The following is an 11,353-nucleotide window of genomic DNA, read 5'->3' on the forward strand; positions in this document are numbered from 1 at the left end:
TGCCCTATCGGCACTGTGTTCAAGATCGGTGATGCCGATGGCAGCGGTGCCTGCGAAGATCCTGAGGACGTTCCTGGATGGTGAGTCTCTATCTTTCTTCTTTATCCGAGTTGAAACAAAATTTTCTGAGTGTGGTGTTTTATATTCGTGATATTTCTAATTCGAAGACTACTATTTTTTGGTTATTCGCTGTAAAAAAAAAAAAAAATATTCTAAAAGATCTCATTTCAAAGGGAGAGTAGAATTTGAGTAGATTGAGGAAGCTTTGCGACTGTGTATTACGTAAAAGATAAATTCTGGACAAACCGGAATATCCTCGATTATGGTGTAGTAATAATAATTTTCGTAAGATCTGAAAGTTCGAAAGATATTTTTCGAGTGATGTAATTAAACGGATATTTGGTGTATACTTTGCTCTCATAATGCGTAGAAATAGGTTTTATGTAACAGCCACCCAAATGTTAGTAACATAATATTTACATAATGTTTCTTGAGGACAGAAATAACGTGAAAGTCAATAAAATAATTTCTCTATGTTAATTAATTTTGTTTGTGCTATTTTCTTTTTCTCTTCACTCATTCTAATCGCATAATTTTCTTTCAAACAATGGTATAACAAGTAATCATATCGTTAATTAACAACAAAATTATCTAACATATGTAATTAATTAATATTCACAGTTTAAAAGTATTATTTTACGGAGGATTATCCAACTAAATGTTATCACTGAATGTTACGAATACTCAAATTCCACTAAAAAAGAAACAAAAAATTAACCTCTTCAAAAATGCTATGAAGCATCAAACGCATCGTATGCAATATCATCTCAAATCATGATTGTTATTTTGTTTTCATTATTAAAATAATAAAAATATAAAAAATTCCATGTGAATAGAGAACTCTTCGATGAATTTTAATTTACTAACCTTTTCCTTAATGTTCCGAAGAGGTTAACTTTCACACTCGTCCATAAATTTCGAGACAAACTATATATTGCAACGTGTTCCCAAAGCACTGACACACTAAAACGAATCCGTAATCACCTCTTCTCACGTAAACGTGATTAATAGAAAAAAAAAGAGAAAAAAAAAAAAGAAAAAAAACACAAGGCTGCACGCGAAAACAGGTGGCACATCACGCATGATCCTAACCTCCGGATTTTTCCCGGTGTTCTGGTTCACAGTGAGGATTACTACGGTGACCTGGATCTAAAGAGCATCAGGAAGAGCGAGCTGCTTGCCGGAATTCAGAATTCAGGCGAGACCAGGAAGCCTCCTCAAGGCAAACCGAGGCCCCCATCGGCACCTGCGAGGCCCAACGCATCCCTTCAAGAATAATTTCTCTCATCTTCCTTTCCTTTTTCCTCTTCCTCCTCACTTTCTTTCCCTCTTCTCTTCCCTCCTTCATCCTCACTTCTTACTCTTGTGTGAATCTCTTTTCTATGCATATTTTTCTCTTGTGCAAGCACGCACACACACATACATATACGCATAAGTGACAGATACATACACTTGTGATGCTCGGTCACGTTCTTCGTGCGTACACTCGAGCTTTTCTGAAACAAATACAATCGAATAATTTGCTATTATTTACCATTATTTCATACGTGGTTTGACTATAATACGGGAGGAAAATCGTGATAGTCTCGTGACCGAAGAGTTATACGTCACAGAATTCCCTCACTCGTGTCGAGGTTATTTCGTCCATGCGGCTCGATGCGCCGCAACACGCGGGAAGAAGTAACGTCCGTGGAATTTTAATCTTTCGAACTGTGCATCGATTCGAATTAATCGATTTTATAAAAATCGAACAAAATAAAATTTGTATACCTTCTGTCTATATACATGTGAACAAGTAATCGAACACTCGTTAAAATTAACATCGAGTATTGAAATTCGAATCGATAATCGAAATTCGATTTCCAATCATATCGTCTCGTCGATAACTTTTTTCATCTCTCTTCCCTTCTCTTGTCATTGTTTACTTTTATCCATTTCCCTTTATTTTCCTCTTCCGTACGCAATCTTGTTAGCTATCGTAAGACGTACGGTTTTAAAACAAAGCTCGTTGATCGGTATCTAGGTTAGAATTACGTCCATTGGATATTTATACTTTTGAAAAAAAAAAAGAGAAATCTAAGGGAATGATTCGATGGACGGTGAGTCGTTCTTTCTTCTTTTCAATTTGTTTCGATTCGAGCTTGTCCCTCACATTCTCTTGATTCCAAGATCAAGCATGCTTGCGTAAGCTAGACTCGTCCGTCGTTATATTTTTAAGTAATGTGAAAAATTCGTATAATAAAAGAAACAAAAATTCGTGAAAAAAAAAGTCTATGTACTTTTCCTATCGATCCATCTTATCCTTTGATCTATCTTATCCTTTGATCCAAGTGTATTTGTGTATTTGCTTGTTTCGTTATGGAAATCTATTTTTTTCGCGATTTCTAACTCTGCATGCTCGTTTTTATCGAAAATGTAACAATGTTTTAAATGTAAACACAACTTATCGTTGTCATTCGATGCACTATCTTATAACGTAAAGATGAAAACTTAAAATTAAGAATCGTTTAAAATGATTTAAAAACAGCTAATGAGAATACGAATCGAAATTTACGCGTAGTGATTGAAGATTTTTCTTATTCCTTTATCATATTATATTTTATTATTAAGCATATATTTTATAGGTTATATTATACGTATTAAAATTTTCGGTGTTTAATTTAAACTGTTATTATTAACATGTTGATTACGATATTTTATTATTGTTTCATCTCTTTATTGAGTTATCGATTTTTTAGAAAATAAATCTCACCATTATAAATAATAAATTTTATAGCGAAGACTACTATGGAGACGTGGATCTAAAGGCTTTACGAAAATTGGGATACAAAAAAAAGTGACGAAGAGGACAAATACGCAAAGTTCAATAATTCTGATCGACACAAGGATCGGAAGATTTTGAAATTCGTCAAAATCTATTAATTTCCTGCATCTTCCATCGAAATAAAGAAAATTCATATATTTCATTTTAAATCATTCGCAATATCATTCATATCTCTTATCGTATCACGTTAGATAATTGTAATATAGGTTATGATATATGTAAATAAATTACTACTATAAAACGATAAATAAATATTGTATATGTAATACCATAGTCAAAATATAAAATGACAAAATATAAAATAATAGACTTAATATTCAATGCAATTTTTGTCCTATACCTTGGAAATATTAGAATCTGTTTATCATTTTGAATACTTTTACTGTGTTAATTTAAACAATTCGATTCAGGATAAGAATATAATGATTAAAAAATTAAAGTTAAATATATCAATATAGAATTAAAAATAAAAAGAATAGAATATTCTATTATATAATATTCTGTATAATATTTTTTTATAAATATTCTATATAATGAATAATTCTTATAATCATATATGTTGTAATCACATATTTTCAACAAAAAAAAAGAATGTGATTATATTTTTTGCATAAAAAATTAAGATATATGTAGTTTTAAAAAAAATGATGAAAGTGTTCAAATATACCTTATTTGTGTTCACGTGTTAAATATAAATAAAAAATAAATAAAAAAGTAGGTAATGACAAAAGACAGAAATAAATAAAAATTATTGAAATCAGTGCCATCTTCAGAGTGTTGCAAATGAAACATATGAAGAAAGGACAGAAAATAATGAGAAAAGGATAGAAATAAAATAAGAATTGATGTTCAGTGCCATCTCTTGAATATTAAATATAACTCTTTAAAGACAGGATAAGATAATAGATAAGAATTAAAGATCAATACCATCTCTTGATACATTTAGAAATTATTTTTTAAAAAAGATGTTTTTAACATTCGAGAGATGATGCTGACAATCAATTCTTTCTCTATTTCTATCTTTCTCTTGCTTTTTCTGACCTTTGTGTATGTGTTGCATTTGCAACATTTTGGAGATGGCGCTGATTTCAATATTTTTACCCTATCACTGTCCTTCTCCCACTACATATAAATCATATAATTTTATTTATCAATAAATCAAATCTATATGTATATGATTATTTCAAAATATTGATTAAGTTATATTATAAAAAAAAAAGTAGTGCTTATATTATATGAATTTTAGAATGTATATTCATAGTTTTTACGAAATAAAATAATATAATTTTTTTGTCAATTTTTGTTAACTAAACAAAGTATTATATTTATTATCATATAATGAAAAGGTGAGAAATTATATCTGTCAAAAATAAGAAGTCAGCCAAGGCAATTATATGAAAGAATTTTAATCTTTAAATGTTGAAAAAATTATTAAATTCTTTTAAAAAATTAAATATATTTATAATTTATATATTCTTATTTTATACTTTAAATTAACTTTAAATTAATTCTTTACATAAAAAGAATTATACTGATTATGTGATTATACGCGAATAAGTGTAATAATTAAATTATTGATTAAACAATGGAAACAGAGGAATATGATTTTAAAAAACAACAGTTATTACATACAAATAAAGATTGTATGCATAAAAATCAAACTCAAAATGAACATATAAATAATTTATTTAATAAACGTTTTACAATTGTAAATAATGAATGTTATACAATGCCTGAACCAACAACTATGTTTAAAGATTGTTTATGGACAGTCGATGAATTACAATTAATAAAAAATGAATTAAATGCCATAAAGAATTGTTTAAATAATTATGATCCTGATAAATGGCAATTACATACAAGAATAAGAAACAGTGCAAAAGATGTTATGACTCGATTGAAAACTTATATTCAACCAGAACTTTTAACTCAAGCATGGTGTAAATTTTATGAAATAGTATCATCGTTTCCTTTAATACCAATGAATTATATTTGTAATAATAATAAATGTTTTAAATCTGTTCATTTATGTGAAGCACCTGGAGCTTTCATCACATCTTTAAATCATTGGTTAAAAACAAATGTTCCTAATATTAAATGGGATTGGCTTGCTATGACCTTAAATCCATATTATGAAGGTAATCCGGCATCTATAATGGTTGATGATGACAGGTTCATTAGACACACATTAAATCATTGGTGTTTTGGAGAAGATAATACCGGAAATCTTATGAATTTAAAAAATTTGAATGAACTTATAAAAGTAGCACAGCCACATTGTAATATATTCTTGATTACTGCAGATGGTAGTATAGACTGTACAGATGTTCCAGCAGAACAAGAAAGTGTTTTAATACATTTACATTTTTGTGAAACCATAACTGCATTACAATTATTAGCTACTGGAGGGAGTTTTTTATTAAAAATTTTTACTATTTTTGAATGTAATACAATATGTCTGATATATTTATTATCTTGTTGTTTTAGTAATGTGAGTGTTATAAAACCAGCAACAAGTAAAGAAGGAAATTCAGAAACATATGTTGTATGTACAAACTTTAAAGGACCAACATTTATCTCACCTTATTTAGAAAAATTAAAAGAGCATTATGAATATGGTCCTAAACAAGCAATTTTTAGTAAGCATGATATTCCATATGCATTTATGGAAAAAATTATACAATGTAGTGAATTTTTTAAATCTCATCAATGTCTTGTTATAGTAAACAATATTGTTACATTTAACTCTGATGAATCTAAAATGTTACAAAATACAAAACAAATTCAGTGTATGGTAGCTGATAAATATGTTAAAGATTATAATGTAAAAAAATTAGAAACAGGAGAAATTGTAGGAAACATAATTATATTAGGAAGAACCATTAATACAAATCAATATAAAAGATCATTACAAGGATCATATAATGAACGTTGTGAAAAACAACAATTAGCACCTTTAGATAGGATAGAAAGTTTTTGTAATGATTTTAATAAAATTGAAATTCATGTATCATCTGATGAAGTTGTAAAAGTAAGCTATTTTTTTAATTCTTTTTTATTATATTATATACTCTCTTTAAATAAAATTTTTCTACAATATAATTTATTAAATTAATTTTCTACAATATAAATTAAATTTTTATCTTTTATAGTACAAATTCTCTGAATTCCCAGAAGATTTGCAAATTCGTTCAGGAAAAGTGTTTCACAAAATATATAATTCCAAATTTTGTAATAAAAATGCTTTGAAGATATTAAATGGTATTGATGACATCCTTAATAAAATAAATTTGAAAATACAATTTCCTTCGATAGAGAGTATAGAGAATTTAAAAGCTAAAATTCTTTGTAAACCAAAACATGAAATTTTAATTTTTCGATATACAGATATTTATGATGGTCATGAAATAATCACAGAAATTTATGATACATTACAAAAACTCGAAATTGGAACAACATTAGTTTTAATTGGTTATTCATTGTTTACTCACCTTAGTATTGAACTTCTTTATCTTATAAGCTGTGCTTTTAATTTGTTAAAAATTACAATATGCAATCACGTAGGATTGAAAATCACATTACATCATTATAATTACAATCCTAAAATATTAAGATTCTTAAATGAAATTAAAGCTGCTTCTTTTGAAGCTCAAAAACAAGGGAAAGCTATTTTGGAAATAATTTCTCCATCACTATTTTATAAAGGTAAAAAGAATTATATATTAGTATATTTAATTACAATTTTTCAATATTATATTTTCAATATTGACATTATTTCCTTTTTTAGGGTGTTATTTATGCTATTCAGCAGACCTTAATCATTGGGTCATAAAAACATACATTCATTATGTATTACATATGATGAAACAAAGTATAAATTAAAAGATGATCCAAAATAAACCAAAGTTGTACCAAATTTTTGATATAATAAAATATAAATGCATATTTGTCAATGGTGTGTGCTTTTTTCCCATATTCATAATGCATTTATAAATATTTATAAATATAAAATATATAATAAAATTAAATATAAATTTCAATTTTATTATTTATAAATTTATTACATAGAGAAAAAAAATCAAATTCAAAATGAAAATTCTTGGCTGTCTTCTTTAAAAGAATATTATAATCTTAATATATTCGTGAATCATGTATGACTTTAATTTACAATATATTCTTTTAGATTAATACAAATCTCTACTATGAAATTTAATAAAATGTACAAATATGTTCGTTTATTTTCAACTGAACATATTGTACCAAGAATATGTATTATTGGAGCAGGACCAGCAGGATTTTATACTGCGCAACAATTATTAAAGGTAAGTGTAGTATAAATTATATAGATTAATATTGTAACAAAACAATTTTACAGACAATTAATAATGTAAGAGTGGATTTATTGGAAAAATTACCAGTACCGTATGGTTTAGTACGTTTTGGTGTAGCTCCAGATCATCCAGAAGTGAAGAATGTTATTCATACATTTGAAAAAACTGCATCTAATCCACGTTTTCGGTTTATAGGGAATGTTAATATAGGAAAAGATGTTACTATAAAGGAATTGCAAGAAATTTATCATGTAGTTTTATTAGTATGTATTATAAATTTATTCAATCATATTTTTCTTTATTTTATAATATACTTTACTAATATATAATAATTTTATATTTAATATTAATAAATGTTTAGGCATATGGTGCAGAAGAAGATAAAACATTAAATATACCTGGAGAAAATTTAAATAATATAATATCAGGAAAACGATTTGTCGGTTGGTATAATGGAGTACCTGCAGATAGTAATTTGAATATTAATTTAGATGTAGAAGAAGCCGTTGTATTAGGACAAGGTAATGTTGCTATAGATATTGCAAGAATTTTATTAACACCAGTTGATAAGTTAAAGGTATGTTCTAAATTAAATTTTTTAAGAAAATTTAATATATTTAAATATATTACAATTAAAAGTATATTATGCAATATACTTTTAACTTATTTATAACTTTATTTTTTTAGAATACTGATATAACATCACATTCTTTAGAAAAATTGTCAAAGAGTAAAATACGTAAAGTATCATTAATAGGAAGAAGGGGGCCACTACAAGCAGCATTTACAATTGCTGAATTACGAGAAATATTAAAATTAAATAATTGTGAGACTTATTGGCGTAAAGATGATTTTATAAATATAAAACAAATAGTTAATACTTTAACAAGACCACGAAAAAGATTAACTGAACTTATGCTAGAATATTTAGAAAAAACACCTTCAGATACAAAAACAAAAGAATTATATCTATTATTTTTAAGAAGTCCTGTGAAATTTTTAGGTTCTAACGACATAAATGGTATTAAATTATCAATAAATAAACTTGAAGGTAATGATATATCTACACAGCTTGCTGTACCTACTGGATTATTTGAAGAAATTGAATGTGGTCTAGCATTTCGCAGTATTGGTTATAAATCTGTTCCAATAGATGTATCAATACCATTTGATAAAAAGATTGGTCACATTAAAAATACAGCTGGAAAAGTCCAAGAAAATCTTTATGCTGCAGGTTGGGTTGCAACAGGTCCAGTAGGAGTTATATTATCAACAATGACAAATGCATTTCAAGTTGGTACATTAATAAATAAAGAATTATCAATTACAGAAAACAAGCCAGGTTTTGCAGGTTTGTCGAAAATACTTGATCATAAAGGAGTACCTACAGTATCATATAATGATTGGAAAAAAATTGATAAAATTGAATGTGAAAGAGGAAAAATATTAGGAAAACCAAGAGAAAAAATAATTGATATTAATGAAATGCTAAAAATTGCTTTAAAATGATATAAGTATAAAAAATAAATAAATATATAAATAAATGAAAAAAAATAAACTTTTTTCATTTTTCAATAATTCATAAATAATTATTAATGAAATGATTTTAAATTATAAAAAATTTATATCTAATTTAATATTCTTCAATATATCTCCTAATTTATTCATTTTAATTATAAACAATATATTATAATTACTTATATTATTTATATTATAAATATATTTTTGACAAAAATATTTAAAATAAATAAATTTTTATTATTTTAAATAAAATCTTATTTTTCTAAATTTACAAATAATTAGAAAATTTAATTAATTAATTAATTTACTAATTAATGCATTTAACAATTACGTCTTTAATAGTATTAAAAATTCTATGATATGCTATAATTATTTATTAAAATTTTCTTTTTTATTCAATTTTATAAACTATAATTTTATAAGATTTCCAATACAAAATTTATAAAAAATGATAGATATTTTTATAAAATGAAAAAAAATGAAAAATTTCTAAATCTAGTCACTTTAACCTCTCGATGTTACTTATACACGTTTATCTTTGTCAGTTTTTATAGTTTTGTATTTCTAGTTTTATAAACAGTAAAAAAGATTTTATATTATATTAAACATAAAAACAAATTAATTATTCTATACTGTATTTGTTTTATATATTAAAAATATCAATTATCAATTTAAAAATAAAAAATTGTTGTATTTAAAGATATCTATTTATGTCAACTATTTATTAGAATATTAAATAATATATATATAAAATAATATCTGTGTTTATACTAATAATTATTTATATTATTTTTTTTATTTTTTTTTCATAAAAAAATAAGTTAACTTAATGAGTTCTAAATAAATTTTAAAAAACTTGATATAAATTTTAAACTATATATTATGATTAATTAAGTTTAATATTAAATATATATTAAATATAAATATAAAATGAATTTACGAGAACCAAAGAAAAAACGTCGTGTAAAATTAAAAGAACAATTACCATTTCCACTTATATTATCAGGTGATGAAAATGAATGGACAACTTATACTGCTCATCTTACAGATTTAGGATCATGTATAATAGATCCAAAAGAAATTGTTGCAGTACATTCTATGGTAATTATGATTTAAATATTTATGTATATAATTAAAATTTTTACTTCACTTATATTTAAACATATTCATTTAGGGTTTTTTTGGAAAAGGATCTTTATCACGTGGTTTTCCTTCATTTGGTAAAACACGATATGGAGCACCTCCAGTTGTAAGAAATAGACAATGGCTTCGTAGACAAGAATGGTTAAAACAATTTAATGAACTTAGCATGGAAGCTAATAATAAAAATATAAATTTAGAAGAAAACAAATGTGAATTTTCTCATTCTAAAAATATTAATCAAGATGATGATGAATTTTTAGATAGTCAAGAAAGTACACCAGATATAATTGAAATAGATACAAATTCTGCTTCTTTAGATGAAAAATATAAAAAAAATCAACAAATTAATAAAACTAATAAAAAGATAGAAGGAAATCATATAAATTTAAATTCCATAAAAAGAGATGATAATTCATTAATTATTAAAGAAAATAGACAATACATTGATAGTAACAAAAAAAAATCTATTGAAAATGAAAAAAAAGAATATTTTACAGATTTTAATTTAAAAGAAGATGATTTACATTTTACTGATAATACAGATATTGAAAATAAGTTACTTGTCTTACCAGATAGTGATACAGAAACTGAAAATTATTTAAAAGAAATAAAACCTAAAATTGAATCTGAAAGTTTTCCAATTCAAGAAACACTCCATCTTACATTTGAGGAAACATTTTTTCTTTTGTATGGTTTAGGTTGTTTGAATTTAATAGATTTTGATGGTAATTTGTTAGATATTGATAGTGCTTGGCATTTTTTCTGTAAAACTGATAAAAATTTTATCCCAAAATATGTTGTATATCATTATTTTCGAAGCAAAGGATGGGTAGTAAAACCTGGTCTTAAATATGGTGGAGATTTTTGTTAGTATTATTTTTTTTTTCTTATTAGTAATAAGATAATATAATGAAACTTGAATAATTTTTTAAATAGATGTCAAAGATTTTTTTTTTAATATTTTAGTATTATATAAACAAGGACCACCATTTTATCATGCATCTTACATTGTAATAATAGATATTTTAGATGGTGATACATTAATCACAGATCAGAATAAATGTATGAGGAAATTAACATGGAATAGTTTATTAGGATTAGAAAGATTGTCAGAAACTGCTGCCAAGGTAATTTTTTAAATAATTTCTTTATTACAAAATATTTTTTTATATATAACAAAAATATTTTGAATTGTAAAAATATTTTGAACTAAAAAATATATATATTTATATAGGAAATATTATTTGCACAAGTTTTATGGCCATCTTCAATTTTACATACATCTAATCTAAATGTGGATATACTTTCTGAATTTTCTGTAAGAGAGTTATTATGGAGAAGATGGAATCCTAAACATAATAAAGATGTAGAAGAGGAAGATGATGATTCATGTTAATTTTGTATTTAACATATTTATCATAATTGTAAATAAATATACATAAGTTTAAAATTCTTTTTTTTTTTTTTTTTTTTT

General features: G+C 25.0%; 3 protein-coding genes and 1 long non-coding RNA gene across 9 annotated transcripts in view; 3 read left to right on the top strand and 1 right to left on the bottom strand.

Annotated features, from left to right (window-relative positions):
* Positions 1 to 3,008, top strand: part of LOC102671122 (protein obstructor-E) — a 6,925-nt gene extending 3,917 nt beyond the window's left edge. Inside the window, exons 4-5 of one of the 2 annotated variants that reach the window (XM_006614132.2) lie at positions 1 to 80; positions 2,837 to 3,008. The exon at positions 1 to 80 is cut by the window's left edge and continues 1 nt beyond it. In XM_006614132.2, coding sequence (XP_006614195.1) covers positions 1 to 80; positions 2,837 to 2,900 — 144 coding nt within the window. In that variant the 3' untranslated portion in view covers positions 2,901 to 3,008. Of the gene's footprint in view, positions 81 to 1,184; positions 2,129 to 2,836 lie in introns of those variants that run through there. The other variant, XM_006614131.1, reaches the window with a different exon arrangement.
* On the bottom strand, positions 118 to 1,190 carry LOC102671022. The gene is made up of 2 exons (XR_421531.2): positions 928 to 1,190; positions 118 to 754 (listed from the first exon to the last, which is right to left on the bottom strand). It is a non-coding gene; the product is annotated as an uncharacterized LOC102671022 (long non-coding RNA).
* A 965-nt stretch (positions 3,009 to 3,973) lies between the features above and the next one.
* On the top strand, positions 3,974 to 8,983 carry LOC102671572 (NADPH:adrenodoxin oxidoreductase, mitochondrial). 5 transcript variants are annotated; one of them, XM_006614136.2, is made up of 6 exons: positions 3,974 to 4,230; positions 7,068 to 7,206; positions 7,260 to 7,478; positions 7,577 to 7,792; positions 7,903 to 8,508; positions 8,567 to 8,674. In XM_006614136.2, exons 1-6 carry the CDS (start codon positions 4,223 to 4,225, stop codon positions 8,663 to 8,665), a joined length of 1,287 nt encoding a protein of 428 aa, XP_006614199.1. In that variant the 5' UTR covers positions 3,974 to 4,222; the 3' UTR covers positions 8,666 to 8,674. The 5 variants fall into 5 exon arrangements, 3 of the variants coding, with proteins under 3 accessions (XP_006614199.1, XP_006614198.1, XP_031365586.1); XR_004150247.1 differs by lacking the exons at positions 7,577 to 7,792; positions 7,903 to 8,508; positions 8,567 to 8,674 and adding exons at positions 5,608 to 5,915; positions 6,037 to 6,589; positions 6,672 to 6,839 and having other exon boundaries at positions 4,136 to 5,523; positions 7,260 to 7,424; XM_006614135.2 differs by having other exon boundaries at positions 7,903 to 8,983.
* Positions 8,984 to 9,491: 508 nt separating this feature from the next.
* On the top strand, positions 9,492 to 11,329 carry LOC102671805 (tRNA-splicing endonuclease subunit Sen2). The gene is made up of 4 exons (XM_006614137.1): positions 9,492 to 9,837; positions 9,911 to 10,745; positions 10,846 to 11,006; positions 11,114 to 11,329. The coding sequence occupies exons 1-4, from the start codon at positions 9,667 to 9,669 to the stop codon at positions 11,273 to 11,275; spliced, it is 1,329 nt and encodes a 442-aa protein (XP_006614200.1). The 5' UTR covers positions 9,492 to 9,666; the 3' UTR covers positions 11,276 to 11,329.
* The last annotated feature ends 24 nt before the right edge of the window (positions 11,330 to 11,353 follow it).

Source organism: Apis dorsata, unplaced genomic scaffold (assembly GCF_000469605.1).
Source record: "Apis dorsata unplaced genomic scaffold, Apis dorsata 1.3 scaffold_170, whole genome shotgun sequence".
Classification (NCBI taxonomy): Eukaryota; Metazoa; Arthropoda; class Insecta; order Hymenoptera; family Apidae; genus Apis; species Apis dorsata.